This window comes from Apteryx rowi, unplaced genomic scaffold (genome assembly GCF_003343035.1).
Source record: "Apteryx rowi isolate R43461 unplaced genomic scaffold, aptRow1 scaffold_571, whole genome shotgun sequence".
In the NCBI taxonomy this organism is placed as follows: domain Eukaryota; kingdom Metazoa; phylum Chordata; class Aves; order Apterygiformes; family Apterygidae; genus Apteryx; species Apteryx rowi.
Window position 1 is genome coordinate 15,391 of NW_020450840.1, and position 21,441 is coordinate 36,831.

The following is a 21,441-nucleotide window of genomic DNA, read 5'->3' on the forward strand; positions in this document are numbered from 1 at the left end:
TGGGGTGCAGATGGAAGACATACCAGGGATACAGGCAGGAGCCTCCTGGTGCACCAAGATCTCTTGCTCCCTTTGCTGGGCAGGGTAGTGTCTTTCCCCTTTGATTTGGRGTGCCATTGCTCGCATGAATAGAGCAGTACCCTTGCAGGGGGAGTCTACCTTGTCCTCATCCCAAGAGCAGGACCTGGCTTCTCCAYGGCCAAGGAGCAACACCTAGGAGGCAAGCCTAGGGGAAGGGCTTGGTGGATGCAGCCAGCCTGTCACAGCAGAGCAGCAGGATGAAGGCAAGTGACTGCTCCCACCTCCAGTAGCTCCTCGCCCTGAGGATAGCGGGAGCAAGGATGCAGGGCTGAGGAGCTGCCTGGCACAGGCTGCAGCCACTGGAGACTCAGTTCCCAGAAAGCACAGTCCTGGACCAGACATTAACTCAATTGCACAGTGCAGTGATTGCATTAGGGTCAGGTTTCTCTGCCCCTTCAGGCCAGCTCATTTCCTCCAGGTCCAGCCCCCTCAAACCTCCCTTTCAGCAGTACTGGAAGACAGGGCCAATTGCCCAATATACCTGTATGTATTAGTACTGGGTTATTATAAAAATGAAAAACCAAAGCCCAGAAAAATATTTTCAATAAAGGTTGGGGGGGGGGGGATTGAATAAAAAAGGAAGTGCCAGAGGTAGCTGAACACCTGGTGTTTCAAAACACCCAGAAAATTAACTGGATCTAGCAATCCTGGCTCCCTCCGTGCTTTGTCAGGCTTCTGCAGTCTCAGGCAGGAGAGGATGGAAAGGACCRGGAGGCCAGGCCAGGGCTACCAGGCTCCAGCTGAGCACTGGGCCTTCGGGCTCAGCAGAAACTGATGCTCATTGCACCTGTGCTGGGATTTCAGCAAGCAGCCCCYACCACAGGGCTCCCTGCCAGGGAAGCCCGCTGCTGTCAACCTAAAGCTTTAGCACCCAAGAGGAGGCAGGGCTCAAAGCAGGACAGCTCCTCAGAGCACAGCTCCCTTGCTCCCCTTCCTGCCCAGCCAGGAGTCCCTGCAGGCATCCTGCCCCCAGAGCATGCTGGTTTCCAGGGCGCCTACAGCTCCCTGCCGCAGGCCGTAGCACATGCTCCCCCACCCAAAAAAACAGACGCGCTGTCTGCAACGCATTTATTTATATAAACTCCACATTAAAACCACAGAGAGATCCACACACACAGGGCCCTGCCTACAGCACAGACTCCCAACCCAAACTGGGCTTCTGCAGGGCTCTGGCCACAAAGAGAGCAGTTCCAGCCCCTAGGCGCCTTCCTAATTCCCCGAGCGCAGCACCAGCTGGGAGCAGGACAGCTCCAGCACATCTTAGTGCCCCCACACAGTGGGAGAAAGGTGTCTGGCTTCTCCGAGGTCTATCACAGAGCACAACTGAGCCTGGCCCTCAAATGCTCTTCAGCAGAGGTGAGAGTGAGGGCCCAGGGCTGACACAGCCACAAAGAAGGCARGAGGACAAGTTCATCACATCACTGCTGGAGCTGGGGGTTTGTACGCAGCAGCCACTCGATAGTTTCCAGCAGATATGCCATATTGTAGTGCCGAGCAATGTTCTGGAAGACGTTGATGTGCTCCATGAAGATCTGAGGGAGAAGAAAGTAGTGAGGGAGGGCTGCCCAGCACACCCCACCGCACGAGCCAGGGAAGAGGGGAGCTGAAGGGGCAGGAGGGAGAGGGCCAGGCCAGGAGAAGCTCTGCAAGCTGACCAGGCAGGACTGGCTGGGCACAAAGCAATGAACAAACAGCCAGAAAGCACAGAGAGGAGAAGCAGCTGTGCCAGAGGGGCCCAAAGGGTTACAGGGCTTTTCCCTGTCCATTACAGGGAAGCTGCTGGCAGGAGGCTGGGCCTGGTGGCATGGTGCAAACATACCTGGGAGGAAATGGTGAGGGCAAAATCTCCAGCACAGCTGCAGTACACAGGCATGTGCGTCTCCTTCACACCATGACACTTCTTGCACACCTGGAGGCAAAGGAGTTTTAGCTGGGACAGGAGAYGAGGCTGAGCAGCTCAGTCCTTTGTCAGGGCTCTCTGGGGGCACACCACTGACACAGGGTCAGTGTGTCAAGCCTCAGCCAGCCGGCAAAAGGCTGCGGCCATGCGCTGAGCGGAAGTGCGGAGCGCTGGAGCCAAACCCTCCTCACCATATCCCCACTGCATCCCATCAGCCAGAGGCAAGGCTGGGCTGCTCTGTTTCCAGGGAACCAAGAGCAGCCTCAGCCCTCCTGCTGCAGCAACAAGTTGGTGGCAAGGCACTGTCCCTGGGCAGGCTCCTGCAGTGGGRCAGCCCAGTACTCACCAGGTCCTGCAGCATGAAGGCCATCAGCTTCTTCTGCAGYGCTTCCACCAGTGCCATTTCAATGGAATCCGAGTCATACTGTGCCTGGCAGTTGGAGCACACCCAGCCAGGCAGCACTGACCCATCCTAGGGGCAGAGAGAAGGGAGGTGAGCACAAGTCTGATCCTTTCCAAGAGGAAGCAGGGTGCATGCTCAGCCCTGGCAGCCAAACAAGAGCATCCCGAGAGTCCCAAGTGCCAGGAAGGCGTAATCAGTTTCTGGAGGGGATGAAGTATCAGCCAAAGCACCAGCACACCTGAAACTGTCACAGGCAGCTAGGAAAGGGGGTGAGCAGAAAATAACCCTTAAGGGAGGTTGATCACTAGCATGGAACCAAGCAGAGCTGCAAAGCAAAAGGGTTGAGAGAGAGGAAGACAGACAACATGTGAGTGAGTGACAGGCCTAGAGCATAACCATGCTAGGGCCTCTGGTGTCCCCAAGAGGGACATAAAGCATGCAGATAGGGCAAAGCCCTGAGAAAGGAAGGCTGTACCTGGGAGAGGGCAGGGTCCTTGCACAGGTCCAAGTCCCTGCAAAAATTGCAGTTCCTGCAGATGACTTCAGGGAGCACGTAGGAGCGGCAAGGGTCCCGAAACTGGGCTGCTTCGGAGAACTCACCCACCTCAATGAGGCGCAGCAGGTCCCTGCGCAGTTTGTTCACCTGGTTGGTTATATTGGCATCCAGGGACAACACCTACAGGAGAAAGTGCCAGGTGAGCCCACCAGCAGAGAAGAGGAGAGGGTCCTCACAGGGACTCACTCTGACGTGAGTGTGCTAGCAGGGCAAAACAAACTGGTCGTAGAACTGCAGCAGATTCTAGGAGCAAATCTGTGGCAAGTCTGACCCCCGGAGTACAAAGCTTCAAAAAGGTGTCCAGTCCACCCCACTGACCTTGCAGACATATTTGATGAACTCTAGAGCTGGGTTGTTGAGTGGCAAGTAGGAGCCAGGCAGCACTGGGAAYATGTCTGAAGGCTCAGTGGCATTACGGGAACCAGCCATCTTCTTCTGGATCTTCTGGGTGATGGTGAAGAAGCTCTGGGTGAGCTCGTTGGCCACATAATCCTGYGAGAAAGTGATCATGCCTAGAGAGAAGGAGCAGAGACAGCACTTGAGCCATATGGAAGCATGTGGGGACAGCAAGGTGGGCAGCTCTCCTTCTGCTGCAGGACTAGCCCAGCAGCGCTGCTCACAGTTGTCCCACGGCTCTTGGCACTCACCAGGCATGGCTCCCATCTCTCCCAGTGCCTCCTGGGACACCTGGCTGGTGGCCCTCCTCTTAATGGGAGTGCTCCCGGGGGCATTGCGCCGCAGCTCCTCCTTCATGCTGTGGTACACAGCCACGATGTAGGCTGGAGAGACATAAGCAAGGCTCCAGATACAGCCCATGAGGGCAGAGTGGCACAAGCACCACTGTGCCTGCCAACTCTCCCATGGCACCARTGACTAATCAGGAACTAGTGACCTTGACTTCTCTCTGTGAGAGTTCATATTGGAACTGAAACAACCCAAACAATGATATTCACAGACATAGACACGGCTCCCTCTGCACTTCACCCAGCACAGTGCAGTCTTGGACTATAAGGGGTTCTTTGGATCAACATCAGACCCTTCTCAGCAGCACTGAGAGCTTCAAGAAGCTGTGGGGAACGCTGTGTGTATGGCTTGGGCAGCAGCAGGGTGGGGATAGCTCTAGTCACCAGAGGTAACATTCAAAGCAGGGCCAGGTGAGCAGCAGAATGCACTCACCTGACACAATCATAAGGAAGTAGTTCTGGCAGGAGGCAGCCTGGGGGAGGAACTGCACAATGTTCCAGCTATTCTCCAGCAGGTCCTCCACATTTGTCTCTCCATCCTCCTCTTCTTCCTCCCTGTCCTCCTCTTCTTCCTCACTGTCATCACCCAAYACTTGACTCTTGCTGGCGTTCTTCTGGAATAGAGCACAACAAGCCATGCCCAGGTTGCCTCCCTTCGGGTTGGTGATGTCACAGCACTTCCCCATACCCAAACCAACAGCTCCCTGCTCAACTCAACCCACAGCACCCCTGTTCCTGAAGGACTGAGCACTTCCCATCTCTTACCTCCCCATAGTGGATGCTAGAATGCACTTTTCCCTTGATACCTCCGTAATTCGCTGGATCCATCCAGAGCAGGAACTCCCAGCAGCGGGAGAAGGAAATAGTCAGAGAGTGAAAGATCTCCTTTGAGTGGATGCTGGAGGGAAGAGACTGCAGTCACACACAATGTTGGCATCTTCCCTAACTAATATCCTTCTCCATGGGAGACAATGAGGAGCAGGTGGTTAGCAAAAAGAGAGGGGTTCACTTCTCACATCCAACCATGCTTCAGAGAATGGACTCAGCACAAAAGGCTGCAGGGCAGTCATCAGCAGCGCTAGGGGCTGCAGAGGAATCATACCCACGCCTATGCTTGTGTCAAGGTGCCTGTCTTAGGAGCCTGGACATCATGGCTGGGATGCTGAGAGTTGGCTAGAGTATGAGTGACTGGGTGGAGTGCAACTGCTCATGTTCTCCTAAAGGTCTCTTCTGGGTTGAATCATGCAGATATTTTTGGAATATTGCCCCATACAGCACAGCTAAGGGACAGATCCCTACTCCAGGTATAATGGTGAGAGAACCAGGTGGCCTTGTCCCTTCAGTCAACATTGTAAGAAATGCAGTGCTGAAGCCCAACAGAAGGCAAAAAATCAGCATCCTCCCTTCATGCCTTGAGCCATGTCTTAGCTCAGCATCCAGGAAACTATCACCAGGCCTGGCTTGCTGAGTGTACCCCTTGGTAGCCAAGTGTGTCCCACCTGTTGATGATGTACTCCATGTAGCCGATAGCATCCTCAATTCGCCGTTTCTTGGTGCACAGGATGATCCGGTTGAAGTTGGCATAAACCACTGAAGAGCCAAGACGCTTGAACTCAGCCACTAATCTACAGGCAGAACACAGGAGCTGGATTCAGCAGGCTGGAGGAACTGCTGCTGTTTAGCTGCCATTAAACAGGGAACAGCAAACCACAGGAACACATACAATTCATGGAGGATATACTGCTCCAGCACAGCCAGAAGTCAAATGTGTTGGTGATGACACCTAAGGGAGCTGCAACCACAGCATGGCAGGTACTCCAACAAGAGCTGGACCTACTATGCCTCTGGAGGTCACCAGGCCTTTCCAGAGGCTGTGCCAGAGGTGCTCAGAAAGCCTGACTATGGGTATCAATAGCATCCCACTCATGGCTATGTCTGTCTGCTCCACCCACAGGGCATGGCAAACTCCATTCTCACTTACTGCAGGAAAAGCTTCTTCATCATGTTGTGTAGAGTGCGGTGCAATGCCGGGTCGTAGAGCAGTGAGGAAGGAGAGCGAAGCCAGCGATAAAAATGAATCACCTGGTTGTCTGCATAGACATTGTGATACTGTGTGATTTCCTTCACCCAGCTCACCACCATGCTCTTCAGAATCCTGCCAGGGAGCAGAGATGAGCATCACACCAGGCAGATGAGCCCTTCCTCCTTCCAGACAGTGACATGTTTTCATATAACACTAGAGGAAGTGGGAACTCTGCCAAAGCAGAGATGCATGAGCCCTCAGCACRTAAGCCACAGGGCAAATATGCGCCTCTATGACCTTGTGGAGATGAAGAAAGGAGAAACCGRAAAGGGCAAGTTCTACAAAAGCATCCCCTCACATCTGCTGGCTGAGCCATCAGGYAGATCTGATCCTCCAGCCTGATGGAGAAGATACCAACAGACAAAGCACAGGTTGGCCTCTGTCCCTCTGCCAAGCCAACTGCCTGTCCCAACCTCAAGAGCTGAATGTATGCTTTAAGGGACCCCACAAGCCACACTGCTGGCAAGAATCTGGAGAGGCTAAAGCCAGCCAGCCAGCCAGCAGGGAAAGGAGAGGCAGGACCCTGAGGAGATCAACCAGGACAGAGAACAGATGCTCCACCTCATGCTGACCCTTACAGCCATACCTGAAAGTGTTGGAGCAGAGGGCAGTCTCATCATAGCTGGCTGGGATGTTGGCAGCTTGGTTCCCTGTCACCATGTCTTCTAGAGATGCCTGCTGGATCACATCAAAACTGATGCTCATGCTGGAACCTCCTTCCATGTCATTGATGTGATGGGACTGCAACACTGTGTTTACAGCCAGGCTCTGGATATCCAGCTCCAGACACACTAAGAACAAACACAACTTGTTAACAGGCAAGCAGGGCAGAGAGCCAGCAAGGACACCATCCCCGCTCCAGGTATGATGAATGCACCCACTTGTTAGAAGTACTTTTCACAAGTTCTAAGAGCTATTTATAGGCATTGTTGCATCTACTGGRTGTGCAACACTAAGAYATTTACATCAGGAAACGGTGAAAGYCTACACAGTACYGCAGTGGTGCGGGAAAYCRTGYTGCTCCCCAGACTGCCAACCACTTTGTTTTACAGGCTTCAAAGGACRCATTTTGCACATGGCCAGACCTCACCCAGTATGGCAGTGATGCCAGTGATGTATGGGTGCTGCATTCACTGCACGCTAAACAGTATAGTGCCTTSCAACAAAACTTGGACCTACTACCCCTCCAGGTTTTTCTGGAAACTGCAGCAGAGGTGTTCAGAAGAACTATCAGTCAGCTTGTTTTGCCTCTTAGAAAGACTCATYCTAGGGACTCCAGGGGTGACAGTTTGAGCTATTCTATCCTTGGGCCATTTTGTCTTCATACCACAGGTGCTCTTCTGAGTGCTGCTATRAGAGGCCACAAACWGGTAAAGAATCTGTATTTAGACGTCTACACACATTTTCCTATTGCATACAGGACCTTTCCTCCCCAGGAGATGCCAGTTGCATGCATCCTGTCCAGGTCACTGCTCAACTGCTGAAGCTGTCAGCAACTGCAGTCAGTGCAGAGCTGCTCAAATACTCTTCTGCCACTGCATCCATCCCTCTCCCGTGCTCATGGAAGAGCACTTTGCTCTGCTCCCACTCAGTGCTATCCTACCTGTGGAGTAGCAGCCAGGGTTGTTTATCTCCACTGAGGCTCTCTCATCAAACTCCATGACTAGACGGTTGTCATCAGCCTCCTTACCCCCCAGGTCTGGGCGGGCCGTGGGTGAGAGCCACAGCAAATGGTTGTGGCGACGGAGGTGGCGGGAGAAAAACAGGTCAGAGCCAAAGGTGGAGATGTCATCAGGGAGATTCCCAATGGGGATGTGGTAATACCTGGGGGAAGGAAAGAGGTACAGTCATCAGGGGTAAATATATCAATAGAAGAGCTGTRCCAGTGTCATATTTACTTGTTCCAACAAGGGCAAAAGCACAGAAGGTGACAGCATCTGGCCTCATCTTGGCCTCAGGCTCCTGCAGTTTCCCTTTTCCACCCAACTAGGAACACAGCAACCTCCYGAGGGGAACGTGGCCACCACAGTTACCTGCTCATCTCAAAAGCCTGGGATAGGCATGTGTCCAAGTTGAGGTAGTGGCGGATCATGCGGCGGGCTGCATGGCGCTGCCAGTCCAGGACCGAATAGCTGATGTCATCTATTACTCGGACAGGGACCAAGGGGAACTCCTCRATGATGGGAATCCCACTTGCCAGTCGTTTCAGGTCCCAGTTAGACTGCACAGCAACAAGKGTGGGGCCCCGGCGCTCATCCTACACAAAGGAGGAGAGGACATGTCCTGGTGCATCCCTCCAGCTGGCATCTCCACTCAGCAGGAAACCAGCAGTGTGAATGAGTGGTCATATGCCCCATTCCTGTAGTGGTTCCCAGTGACCCACACAGTAGGGGCAGCATAGTCTGGGTCTCTTGAAGCAACTACCGCTGAATAACCAGCTCCACAGTTGAGAACTGGGGTGTGGGGGTATGATCTAGCCGCACTGCACTATGCAAGCTCACCCCAGGCAAGCCAGAGCCCTCAGGCAACATCCATTTTTACCCTTGAACCTTGGGCCAGCAGCTATGTGCAGACAGCTACGTGTAGATGCTGTTTGAACTGCTGGACCAATGCCTTCCACACAGTATTTTCCCCCTCCCACATGCCTCCACTGACAAAGTCCCAGTGGGGACCTTCCTCATGCTCTCAGCTCATACCTTGTAGCCCAGCAGCAGCCTCTGGATGGCTCTGCAGACTGTCTTGAGGTCGGTCTCAGCACGCACTTCAAAGGTGTGCTTGTCTGGAGGCAGTAGTTCTTCGCCCACCTTTTCCAGCAGAGCACTGCGCTCTGACGAGTACATGTTGGTGAGGTTTGGCATCTGGTTGCTGCGCACCTGTACCAAATGCAGACCTGATCAGAAGGGACAGGGTTGAAAAGAGACAGGCCCCAGATTGCAAATTCCAAGGAAGCTCTTCCCTCTACACATCACTATGCTTCACGTGAGTGAGTTGAGGAACAGACCTGCCTGCCACGCACCAAAACCTTCTGAGAATCCCTGCTGCAGAGCAGTACAGAGATCTGTGTCTGTGCAAAGAAACCCCTCAGCTCCAAACTATTGCCTGGTCCCCTTAAGGTCCCTCCCAAACCTTTAAGCCCTACTCTTACCGTGTCCAGTACAAACACTGCAGCTTTGCGCTGAGAGGGGATGAAAAGGCCGAAGAGTGCCTTGCTGCCCTGGGAGCTGTGGTAGAGGTACATGTGGCGAATACTTCCTAGGGACACAGAGCAAACATGCAGCATCAATAGTATCTTCAAGGTATTTGGTCCTGGGCACACTGACAAGCCTTCTCTTCGGGTGCCTTACCTGGCTCCAGGTAAGTAAACTGAGCCAGCGAGCGCATCTCCAGGTGCTCAATGTCAAAAGTTTCAGCCTCTCGCCCTGTGAGGTGTCTGACAAGCTGCCTGCTGACCATGCACACACAGCCTAGGTGGATCAGGGCTCGGAGCAGTAACGGCACCTGTAGTGATGGAGACACTGATGTAAGCCTCTGTGAAACTCCTCAGTGGTTTCAGACCTAGAACAGCCTGACCTAAAAAACACAGGTTGGATACATCTGAGATGCCTAAGGCATGCATTTGGCACTATCACTCTTGCAGGTGTTGAGACTCAAGGGATAGAGAACTTAAGAACAAGCATGAAAAATCAGAACACTTATCSAGGGCACTAGCCCAAAATCCCATCACCAAAGGCAGCAGCATACACTTAGACAGGAGGGTACATGGAGTGATATTTGGGCAATCTCAGAGCTCTCTATCAGTGGTTTRGCACACCCTTGAGACAATGGTTTCATGTGAACCACCAGGTAATTGTCACAGTGGAAAATCCTCCACAGATTCACCCAATCTGTTTTATCAATCCTGTAGCAATAAATCCCACTGTTTTATGAGAAGCCTGCTCCTGAATGACTTACTGTGGGACCTAGTCCCAGCATTGTAAGAAACAATGAATCTGCATTGCCTAATCACCCTCCTCACATGCCATTTCTGATTTTATAGATCTCTAGTATATCACATTTTCAGCTCTCTCTCTAGCAAGCCAAAGTGTTTCTATGTCTCTAAGGCCCACCTTTGCAAGGAAGCTGCTCCATCCCTCATGTTAGTTCTGTTATATTATTTCAGAGATGGTGCTCAGAATTGCACCGCAGATTTTTACAAACCAGAATGTTCTCTTCTCTTTTTCTAAGAATTCCTGTCATTCCCTTTACTTTCTCTAACTGCCACTGAACAGCAAACTCCCAAGTACATCTCCCAAAGGCCCCCAAGATTTTCTTTCTGAGTAGTCATAGCTAAATTAAGGCTCTGTGCTATAGCTGTAGTTAGAGCTCCCTTCTCCCTCCAYGTGCACTACACTTTGATGACTACCATCTAGTCGTGGTGACCACCTACTTGGCATTCTATTTACTGTTCTCAAACTTCTTCTATTAACAGTTCAACCTTGGATAGCTCTTCATATCTGTACCCTGTAAAGACAGGTTGCATGAACTCCTCCACAGTAAAACCACTAGCCCAAAGAGTCTCCATAACTCTTCTTACATAACTCTTCTGTGTTTTTTTTTTTTCCTCTTGAACATCTATCAGCCCCAGTGAAACTTTTAAAGAACAGTGATTTTTAAACACATCAGAAACAGAACATTTTATGCCTTTACCAAGTTGCTCTTCAATCTTCCTTGCCCCATCGGATAAGTTTCACTTGCAGAATTTGCATTCCTTCCTATCTCCCTCATTTGGRCATGATTTCCAGTTTTGAAAGATTTTTTTTTTTTTCCCCTCATCTGACCAGCTCCTCTAACCATTCCAGCTGTGTGTGGTCTTTCACATTTGATCTTGGCCCAAGTGCCTTATTTTATCTATATCATTCTGTCAGGACTTGGTTTACAGAATCACAGAATTGCTGAGGTTGGAARGGACCTCTGGAGATCTGCACAGAGCAGAGATAACTGGTGCAGGTTGCTCAGGGCCATGCCTACCTGGGTTTTGAATATCTCCAATGACTGAGACTACACAACCTCTCCGGGCAACCTGTTCCTGTGTTTGATCACCCTCACTCTTAAGAACAATTTTTTTTTAATTTTTTTTTTTTTATGATTAAATGGAATTTTCTGTATTTCAGTCTGTGCCCATTATCTCTCATCCTGTCACTAGACACCACTGAGAAGAGTCTGGCTCTGTCTTCTTTAGTCTCCCCCCATCATCAGACATTTATGCATGCTGATAAGATCCCCCCTGAGCCTTCTCCTCTCGAGGCTAAACAAYCCTGGCTCTCTCAGGCTCTCCTTGTATGATAGATGCTCCAATCATTTAATCATCTTGCTTATTTTTATATTTATCCTAATATGGCATCTTTAAAATGTCACTATTTACCTTGCTTAACCTTAGTTGCTAATTTTAATATTCTCCAAGGTAGCTTCTTCTTATATTATGTAATTCCACTTATTAAACATTATGTGATAATGGAGAGATCTAAGGTTTGCTCCTGGAAGATCTCTGAGATCTGAAGATATGAAGAATTCGTACACATTCATTTCAGACTTTTAGCATTAGAAGCAGTAGTACATTTAGTCTTGTTCTCAATGCTTTTGTATGTGTACTACTGAACTAGAACATTTTTTACATTCTTCTTCGCTCTTTCTGAACTTTAAGAAGTTGTATCCTATTCTTCTTTCTGGAACACAGAGCTTTTATAACTGCACTTTAGAAGATGGGGCACACTGGCCTATGAACTATGCCACATGTTGGGGTTTTCCCCATCTTTACTCTAAAGAACTCCCATACCTTTGCAGTTTAATTGCTAGGAGGATGGTTCTGGTTTGGTTTAGATGAAGCCCACTCTTCCTGCTCAAGTGTCTTCTTTTCCTAAAGTTTCCTAATTCCAAATAAACCTAAACCTCTTTCCCTAACATGTTGCAAACCAAACAAGCACTGATATTCTGCATCTCTGCTCATACGAAACTGGGCATATTCCTGAGAAAGCTACTGTGGAGGGTCTTTCATTTTAGTATCTTACCAAGTTGTTTAATTTTGAGTTTCAGTACCTCTTCCTGTGCCACTGGTACACAGACCAGTCAGCTACAACTCAGCGCTCCTTAAAGAATGAGGAGGGAAAACGAGCACCTGGAAGGGTTACCTGAGTCTCATACACTCCCTCAATGTCTGGAGCAGACAGGTCTGCATTGATTTCATTGATGTGCTCTTGGTACATGTCTTCAGGGACCGAGTATTCGTAGAGATTGTAAACTAAGTTTGAGCGGGGCAAGATCCTGTTCACCTGCCAAGGAAACAGACACACTTAGCAGGGCACCTTGCTTCAGGCTGTGCTCCTCCCAAGAGTGGGGGAATCTCATAGGGCTGCAAGGAGTCGTAGTTTGAGCCAGCCCTACATTCCCTGAAACGTGCTGATCCAGGAGGTAATCCAGCTGCCAGTGCTGGTCATTCCTAAGGCAGTTAGGGGGATTTATGTTTTGTCCATATTGCAAATTCCAGTAACTGTCAACCTGGAACTAGCAGCAGGGACAAGGGACTGCATTAAGGTGTATTGGCAGGGCTGGACAGTGAGGTCCTGTGAAGCAGACTGTCCATAATATCTGCCTGCAGTGGCCAAGCGACTTATATAAATCCAAACAGCTTCTTCCCCTTGTAGAAGCAGCAGGGCYGAAAACATGACCCCCACCTTCCTGTAGACAGCTCCCTCCTCTGGTTTCGCAATGCGCTGATTGACATAGAACACCCTTGGGATGCTCAGCTTGATGCAGTGCAGGTCGCTTCCAATCACTGCCCACAGCCTGAACAGGCCAGGCTGGCTGGTCTCAGCAATCTGCAGGACAGAGGGATTTAAATTAACTTTGGTGGAGAAATGCAACCCATTCTTAGCTCTTACATACAGGCCATGGAGCACTTCTTGGATCTTCAAAGGCTGTACTACCTATGGCCTTGCTCCCAAAATAAGGAACAATTGGTGACCACAAAGACAGCAGTGGACCCAAAGATTCATTGCTCTCAGCTCTGGCATCTCCACATCCTGCTATTGCCCCAGAGGCACCATGGAGAAAATTCTCCTGTCAGAGGAAAGAGCATGAATGAAGACAGCTCTGACTGATCTGCAGGTAGCACATTGCTTCTGAAGGGAAGGGAAGAGCGCACCTGGTATGGGTCCAAACACATCTCTCTCAGCCTTGGGCTAACATTAGCCAGCAAATTCATGCTGTTGCCTGGCTTTAGCCAAACCATTTGGACATGCTGGATTAGCTGTCCCATCTCAAGCTCATGGTTACACACACAGTCAAAGGCTGCATGTGACCCTAAACCAAACAAGACCTTTCTGGAAGATAAGAAGTGTGACAACAAGGGGCTGGGTCTCAGATAGCAGAGGCAACCAAGTGTAACAAGGATTTAAGAAAATGCTTGGATTGTACCATCCCCAACCTCTTCATGCTTGCATTGACTAACTCTAGGATTGAATGAACACTGTTGCCTGGATCCTGAGCTGGGCTTGCCCCACATAGGGTCTACACAGAAGTCCCAGATTTGCAGTCAAGCATAATCATTTGAGGACTTCATTTCCATATAAAGCCCCTCTGAGCCTGAGGCTATGCAGTCCTACATGATCTTCCAGAAGGTAGAACTAAAGTATGACTGAGGTTAGCTGTCCCTGAAGTTCAGCGTTTGACCATAGATATTGCAAACCCAAGGCGTAGGRCCCTGAGCTGTCCTCTGTGACAGACAAAGAGTGGGCCTGTCTTGCTGCCTGGTACCTGCACAATCTGCCAGGGCAAGTCCAGGATGCTGCGTGCCGTCCTGCGCAGGTAGCTGCTCAGCCCTTTGGAGAGGGTATCGCGGATCACGCCCCCACCTGTCACCACCCCACCATCCTCCAGGCGCCGCTTCTTCCGACGCTCCTGGCGCTGCCGAGCCTGCAGTTCCCATTTCTTCTTGTGGTAGCGCAGCCAAACCAGTTGCTCTTCCTGATCAGAGAGAGAGAGAGAGAGAGAGAGAGAGAGTGTGTATGTGAGCAGGAGCCACAGAAATTAGCACACATTTCCCATACATGAACATCAAGCACCATTAAGCCAAGCCCTTCCACCTCCAGTTCCTGATCATGTTACTGTCATAGCTGTGAAGCTGCCATTGGCCCCATTTTCTCTGTTAGTGGGACTCTCCCAGTAATATTTCCTTTTGTAGCTTTGAGCCATGGAAGCACAGAGGGTTTCAATAGACACGCAGCTTGCTACACCCTATATCCCTAGCTGGCTAGGCAGATGATCACACTCCTAGGATGTTTCCTGGCTTCCTCCTGCCCAGCCTGCTTTGATTACCTTAGTAGTGCCCATGGCAGGAGGTGGGCCCAGGATCTCTCGCCAGGACTGGGATAGTTCCAGGTACTGGGACATCTGTTGGCTTTCCTCTGCCATAGGGACCCGCTTCCGTTTATTTGCAACCGGAACCAATGGCTGAAGGGTCTTGGCAGCCCCAAAATCCTCTATGTCACCAATCTGGGAGCTAGATGTTCCCTCCTGGGGCTGGTTAGCAATGACCTGAGAGAAATGACAGCAGGAAGATTTGGGTGCTGATGCCACAGTACTAGGAAGAGACGCTCATGTCTGCATCTGCACAGCCGGCTCCTTTTTCTCACTCTTATTACCTGTCTCTTGCCTTCAGAAGTGAAGAGCTCATTGATTTTTTTTTGTTTGTACACATCATTCTTCTCCAGGAGTTTCTTGTGCAGCCAGTCAGGGTGCCGAACCCGTGGGACTRGGTTCTTTACCTGGAGGACATTGCCAAATCACACATAAAGAGTCCCCAAAGCCAATGCCCTCTGCCTTTCCTCCCACCACCATGGACCTGCAGACCTCCTGTCCTCCCCCATTCCCATACCTGCTGCAGTGCTGCAGGAATAGTGATGATTTTTTGGATGGTGCTGCCTAGTCGCTCAATGTAGTAGTCCCAGTCCAGAATCTGTGCAAGAGGCAGAACAGTAGATAGTGAAGGAAATGGAGTAGAAGGGTGCCGCTTTGGGCTTTGCCAGGAGATGCAGGGACAAGCATTTCCCCAGGGACTCTCCACAGCACTCCACTTTGTGAGAACAAGTAACTGCTGCCCACATAGTGCCTCCAAAGGGAGGAGCTGTGGGCTAGTACTGGAGAGTCAAAGGCTCTGCTGCTCCACAGAGATGTTCAACTCACTGCTCGGATGTTGAAGTCCTGCAGTGAGGGGCTCTTCAGCCATTTCCGGAGGTAATGTTTCCGTACACTGGGCTCTGCTTGGAAGATGGCAAGTGGGATGGCCCTGGAGAAGAGAGGGAAGCACCAACCAGGAGCAAGGTCACTAACAGCACAGAACCCCATCTTCCCAGCCTACAGACACCTCTCTGGGCTTCTCCTCTCATCCCTCTGCTATGCCAGCAGGCAGTTGCACAGCATTACTCATCACTACAGTCTCATTTATGGTCTGAGCCAGTACACAGGCAATCACTTGGTCATGCAACATCAATTCACCCTGACGTTCCCTTCATACCCTTCCAAAAGTCCTGGATCCTCAAGACAGAATTACCTCTCTGTGACTGGAGAACCTTCGGGTTTCTTAGAAATGATGAACCGGCAGCTTAGCCCTGCATCCTTCACCATCTGGTCTCCCAAGAATTCTGCCAGACGCTTGGCAGTGCTGATGGAGGTGGATTTCTGCTCCCCGTAGTCCTCCAGTTTGCGAGACATGGAACGGTTCTCTGAGATCAGCTCAAACAGCTCTGAATCAGGCATGTTGGCAGCCTGAAAGAAGGGGGAAGGAAAAAAAACCCCACTATCAGGAACCTAATGATCAAACCTCGCTGCTATTATATACAGGGAACATCTAAGCCAATTGATATGGCTGTCTTTATGAGGAGTTTGTGAACAAGTCTCTGTTCCAGTTGCCAACATGACCTATGGAATATAGAGATCACAGACATGAGGCCTGCATCAGAGTTTGTGCTGTGAATGCAATAGTTTGTATTGTGCACCTGGTACTACATAGTTGGGCTCACCAAGACTGTCATACAGTGTCATTTCAAAGTGGAAGTGCTCCCAAGGAACTTCCAGGTGGGGCAGTCTCTCCTGCTCTTGGTCTCTCCTGCTCCCCAGTTTCTGAAGCTCCGTTTTCTGGCCTTGTCTCTGCTCTTGCTGGTTATTTTAAAGCTAATCTCTCTGGGGCCCTCAGAAAACACTCTGCAGGCAAGTGGTTCCGCCATCCTCTGCCTCAGTGAATGGCTTCAGTGCAAGTCCTTGGGGGAGGAGGGCCACCAGACTACCTCTGTAAAAGAGGTGACTGGAGGACAATGCTTATCCACAGTTAAGCAGTAACAGCTGGAAAAAGTGCTGTAAGAACAGGCCAGTGGAAGAGCTCTTGCACTAAAAGACTGTAAATAGCAGCTGTAGAGAATCAAAGAGGCAGAAATTAGATGGAAACAGCCAGAGGCACAATGGACCATTCGTTCTCTGCAGACAAAGTCCACCCTCCCCATAGTCTCAGACTAGCTTTGACATTTCTTCTCTGGCCCCAACTGGGGAGCACAGACATGCAGGGGATGCATATCCTGCAAACCCTACACTCACCTTGCTGTACAGCACATCCAACCAGTAATCAGCCACCTTGGCTACAGAAGCATAGACCTCCTCCAGTGTGGTGCCTTTCAGAAAGGCCTCAAATACAGAAGACTGGAATATCTTCACCAGCTGCAGCTCTCCCCGTCGCTTCACCTCAAATCCCTTCAGTTCAGCCAAGGACCCATCTTCGTTGAATACCGCATACCTAGGATATACAGCTTGTGCAAAATCTGGCCTATGCCAAGGAACACATCTCCCAGGATGTTGCTCTAGAGGTCTGTGAACTTCTGAGAGATGGAAAGACAGGGACTGGTGAATTTAAAGAGAAGAGATAGAATATGACCAATATTAAAAGTCATCAGAAAGTCAAAGTTTGCCTGTGTGTCTCAGAACCAAACAGGGAGACCATGACTGATCAGAACGTAGGAGAAATGTTGTTTTACTGTTATCTTCTGAAACTTACTGTCATAGTGTGTCAACCGAGGCAAGGGCATAGCTGGATTCAAAGATAGATCTGATGCAAGGAACTTGTAATTTAAAGACAGCACTATCTGAGTGGTACGCGGCAACAAGCAAACCAAACATGCTGCCAGCTCCAGAGGCAAGGACCAGCATGCCCCACATGTAGTAAGGGAAAAGGACCCTCAATCCCTTATCTGGTGAAAGGGATAATATTTCAAGCTTTGAACTCTTACCTTTTCTTCAGCTTCTTGCCCTCCTCCTTGGAGGCTGGGAGTATCATGGCTAGGTATGGCCCATCCACTTCAAAAAAGATGCTGTTCTCCGAGCGTGTGACATAGGTGAGAGAGGCTGGGTCCTCCAGCTCCTGGTACTGATCATTTGTGAAGCCTTCCTGCAGGCACAGCCCCAAGAGAACAGCTTCACTCAACAGCTGGGCTGATTATATCAGGAGATATCCCCCAGACACATCCTGTCTGAAGGGATCACTGAGGGCCTCTGTTCCTTCTGGATGATGGGAAAGATCAGTCCCTGCTCTCCTGAGGGAACATACTTTATTCTCCACTAAGATAGGATAAGTCATCCTGATTCCTTGGGACCAAACTCCTCTTTGGAAAGCTACAGAACAATTTAGCAGGTAGAACTCAACAACCAAACATCTGACCTGAAGAAAAATGCAGGAGACCCTAAAGTCACTTCTCTTGGCTTGTAGCCAAAAATGTCTGAGAAAGCAGAGGATGGGATCTTGCTCTTGTCTTGACTCCTACTGCTTCTGGCAGCCTGCGTAGATAAGCACACACCAACCCTGGTCTCTTACATGGTACCCTCTCTGCTGTATCAGAGTCTCTCCTTCCACTCAAATGCCGGTTTGAGCCAAGGGCTGTGCATGGCAGAGAACAGCTGTGTAGCAAGCAAAGTTGTCAGCCCCAACATCCTGCTCATTACACAGGGGACCAGAGACAGAAGAGAGGCCATCCTCTGGGCTAAAGCCAACTCCCAGAACAGAGATGCATACTCCACTGCCAGTAGAGCTACTCCATTCCCAAGAACTGCCTGACTGGCTTGCAGGCCTACAGAAGAGCAAAACACTTTCTTCCCTTGTCACTCTTCTATTTTTTACCAAACTATAGAGCCGGCCTGTACGGGTGCAAGACTCACCTTCACGAGGATGTTCAGCATGGCACCTGGGTAGGAAATTGTCACCTTGGGCTTCTTTGCATTGGTTGACTTGATGACAAAGTTTTCTGGGAAGCTGTTAGGAAGGACACACCAAATCCCATCTGTATCCAGTTCCAGAGGTCTCCTAAGAAAGGAAGAAAAATCACCCTCAGGAAGAGATTGGAAAATATGCTAAAGAACAGCTCTCTGTCCTCCATTCAGGCAGAAGCAGTGTCCCTTCTGCAAAGCAAGCCCTGTTAATACAACAGCAGTTGTATTAATAAACCACAGCAAGTGTCAGAAATCTGAATCTCCAACTTCAAACACCAGAGCTTTCAGTGATTACCGTTCTTCCATATCTGTCCCACTGGTCCTCTTCTCTGCCAGTCAAATTCTGCCCTTACCCATCTGTTCACGCTACATACAGGAGAACCTTTCTTCCCCAGAGCACATACTCACCCAATCTGTTCAATCAGCTCCCTAGCCTGTGTGATAATATTTGCTCCAGTGAAGCAGACGATCCCAGCCATTTCCATGGAGTACCAGCGAGCTCTGTGAATGGAGGAGTGAAATCAAGAGTATGCAGTGCTACCTCTCAAACACAGCTGTGGGGAAGGGCGTAAGGACATCCAGAAAAAGTCTCAGGGCAAAAAAAGACAACAACAATGGCCCTTAGGAAGTCGTTTTCCTTTCCCTTGTTGTGATACTTCAGGAAACCACGCACCCTGAAAAATCACCTATAGACAAACCCTGCTATTCATTGCCAAATGCTACAGGGCCTTGTTTAGCAAGAGTCCCAAATATTAGAAGTCATTAGTAGGAGCAAAAGAAGAGTGTTACAGGGATCACCCATCATCTCCCTTGCGCTTCAGAAGCRGGTGAAGAAGGTGACAGTCTCACTAGAACAATTTTAGTTTACAAGGCTCCTTTCTGGAGAACTCCAGCGATGATCATAGGTGAGACTCACCCTTTACGCATGACATAGCCATAGAAAGAATTGAGGATACACTTGTGTGCCAGCTGCAGGGAGTCATATAGGATTTCCATGTTCTTGCAGCGCTTCACTTCAGAGGCATCTCCTGTCTCCACAGCTGCAGACAGCTTCTTCTTCCACACCTGACAGTGAGAGGCAGAGTCAGGACAATCCTATATTCCACTACAGGCAGTATCAATATCCAGGTATTCCCCTCACTTCAATCCTAATATGACATTACGATCCTAGAACAATATCAATTATAAATTCCTCTTTCTTCTGCATCTGAGGAGGAAGAGTTGGGCATAGCCATTATGCCACATCATGGAAGAGTCTTGCGGCATCAACTGTAACTCGCAGCCATGGTTAGAATTCATCTAATGCCAGCAGAGCTGCCATCCTACATCAATTCTGTCACACCAGGTATTGTGCTGGCAAGAACTAAATGCCTGCAGCAAGAGATTGTATCTAGTCTAACAGCAGAACCACTTGGGTAGAAAAGGCCTCCCAGCCACCTCCATGATTCATGACAGAACTAGGAATAACTGCAAAGCAAATGGCTCTTTAATGAGCTCTTCCAGAGGTAGAATCCCAGGGTCTTGTCATTTCTTTCAATCCATTAAGAATAATGCTTCAGTCTCCTCCCTGTCACAAGACACCAAACATTTGAGAACTAGAACATGCTTCTCTCCTTCCTTCTCCTAGAAGGAATCATTTCTTAACCTAAGGTCTAGATTTTGTTTCTATGCTTGTCTCATTTTCTTTGTTTGAAAAGTGTCCCACACTGAACACGAGCCAGATCAGTATTGTGGCAGGACACAAAATAGTTGAGCTGAGGATTTTCTAAATCCAGTAAATGCCAAAAATATAGCTGTTTTGTTTCCTACCACTGAGAGCGATTGCATCACGGAGTTAGTAATCACTGTGGCAGCAGCTGTTTGAATATGATTCAGCAGTGGAAAAACCTGCACTTGCACCAGAGCTGTCAGGAAAGCTAATATTTCTTACTGAATATATAGATTGAGCAAAATGATCCTTTAGGGTTCAAGTTTTCAGTGAGAGTGAGAACCTCCTAGCTCTGGCAGGACAAATAAAACAGAAATTCAAGCCCAGCACCTTATGCAGCCCCTTGAACTCATAGCGACGGTCTCTGAAGGCTCGTACAGTGTCTACATAGAAAGAGTTCTCTCGCTGGCAGATGGTGGTGACACGCTCCTCTAACTTGGTAACATGGATCTTCTTATAAGCCTTGCGGCAATAATCTAGTTAAGGGAATAAATAGAGAGAGCTTTCTCAGAGACCAATGCCCCACTATGGATGGGGAAGATGAACACAGTGGCATCAGGACACACCACACAGATCTACAGCGAAGCTTTCAAGTCACCAGTCTGGGAAAAATTCCATCAGTGCAAATAAACACCATGCATAGGAAAGCAAGGAGGCAGTCCTGCTACACAGGTAAGGGAAGGAAGATACTAATACAGAGAGAAACAGCACCTCTTTATAGAGATGCAGAGGCATGTGGGGGAAATAAATTGGTTGTGGTGAACATATGGCCCATCCACAAATCCAGGCTCCACTCAGAGCCCCCCACTAGCTAGATGCTTTTTAGGAGCAAAAAGTGAAAGGATACTGATGCTTCTGTTTCACTGATAGGTTTTAATTAGCCCTCATCAAAAAACAACCCCTCCCCCCCCCCAACAAAAAACACACCCAAAAAACACCCTTCCATGTCTCAGCTCAAATCCATGGCTCTCAGTGAGAAAAGGAGAACACTGAGACAGGAACCGGTGCCTGCCTCCTCCTCAAGAAGTGTGCAGAAATTGGTTAGACAAAAACTGTTATAGCATAGAACTGAGATCAGATTTAGTCTGAGCCAGCATGAACAAAGTAGCCCCAAAGCCAAGAGAGAAATAATTAATGATGTGTTTATAGTTTAGGCAGCAAAAACCTGCTCCAGACAATGCCATTTATTTTCACCTGCCAGTCGCTTCTTCTCATACTTGGCCTGTTCTTCACGGGAAAGCTCGTGGAATGCCCGGGGCGCTCCATCTGGATACAGAGGAGGAAACTTCTCAGACTCCAGTTGCTGCTGGATGCGGTGATACTCACTGCGGCTTGCAGGCACTGCAAAGGAACAAAAACTATGAGCTTTCCAGGGGAGGAGAAGGAAATGGTCTCTGTCTTCAGCTCAGACTGCAATGTCTATCCATGCTGCAATGCAACAAGAAACTTGAGAAAGCAGAATTACACTTACTGAATTCTCCTCTCCACTGCCAAGTCATCCGGCGCTGACAATTGGCACCTGGCTTGTTGAAGTCACAGGCAGCACACGTGGCCTCATCCACCATTGCTGAGGGCTGGACACAGGTCAGAGACACACCGATGTTAGAAGAAACAGCTCTATTTCCAAACAGTGACATATGCTAGAATGAACAGGCTTTGGGTAGTAGAAAAGCACAAAAGTGAACACC

At 49.5% G+C, this 21,441-nt stretch overlaps 1 protein-coding gene across 1 annotated transcript in view; it reads right to left on the bottom strand.

Annotated features, from left to right (window-relative positions):
* Window positions 1–1,499: 1,499 nt before the first annotated feature.
* Window positions 1,500–21,441, bottom strand: part of POLE (DNA polymerase epsilon, catalytic subunit) — a 31,249-nt gene continuing 11,307 nt past the window's right edge. The window contains exons 17-48 of the mRNA XM_026082306.1: window positions 21,225–21,327; window positions 20,948–21,094; window positions 20,084–20,229; window positions 18,962–19,110; window positions 18,454–18,546; window positions 17,995–18,139; window positions 17,073–17,230; window positions 16,387–16,582; window positions 15,350–15,564; window positions 14,983–15,085; window positions 14,675–14,755; window positions 14,442–14,564; window positions 14,116–14,334; window positions 13,555–13,764; window positions 12,474–12,617; window positions 11,931–12,071; window positions 9,111–9,264; window positions 8,912–9,018; window positions 8,463–8,639; window positions 7,800–8,023; window positions 7,370–7,590; window positions 6,353–6,557; window positions 5,665–5,838; window positions 5,183–5,308; window positions 4,449–4,581; window positions 4,117–4,297; window positions 3,588–3,719; window positions 3,259–3,452; window positions 2,860–3,060; window positions 2,328–2,453; window positions 1,901–1,990; window positions 1,500–1,613 (exon numbers count right to left, since the gene is read on the bottom strand). Of these exons, the coding sequence (XP_025938091.1) occupies window positions 1,500–1,613; window positions 1,901–1,990; window positions 2,328–2,453; window positions 2,860–3,060; window positions 3,259–3,452; window positions 3,588–3,719; window positions 4,117–4,297; window positions 4,449–4,581; window positions 5,183–5,308; window positions 5,665–5,838; window positions 6,353–6,557; window positions 7,370–7,590; window positions 7,800–8,023; window positions 8,463–8,639; window positions 8,912–9,018; window positions 9,111–9,264; window positions 11,931–12,071; window positions 12,474–12,617; window positions 13,555–13,764; window positions 14,116–14,334; window positions 14,442–14,564; window positions 14,675–14,755; window positions 14,983–15,085; window positions 15,350–15,564; window positions 16,387–16,582; window positions 17,073–17,230; window positions 17,995–18,139; window positions 18,454–18,546; window positions 18,962–19,110; window positions 20,084–20,229; window positions 20,948–21,094; window positions 21,225–21,327 (4,932 nt within the window). The remainder of the gene's footprint in view (window positions 1,614–1,900; window positions 1,991–2,327; window positions 2,454–2,859; window positions 3,061–3,258; window positions 3,453–3,587; window positions 3,720–4,116; window positions 4,298–4,448; window positions 4,582–5,182; window positions 5,309–5,664; window positions 5,839–6,352; window positions 6,558–7,369; window positions 7,591–7,799; window positions 8,024–8,462; window positions 8,640–8,911; window positions 9,019–9,110; window positions 9,265–11,930; window positions 12,072–12,473; window positions 12,618–13,554; window positions 13,765–14,115; window positions 14,335–14,441; window positions 14,565–14,674; window positions 14,756–14,982; window positions 15,086–15,349; window positions 15,565–16,386; window positions 16,583–17,072; window positions 17,231–17,994; window positions 18,140–18,453; window positions 18,547–18,961; window positions 19,111–20,083; window positions 20,230–20,947; window positions 21,095–21,224; window positions 21,328–21,441) is intronic.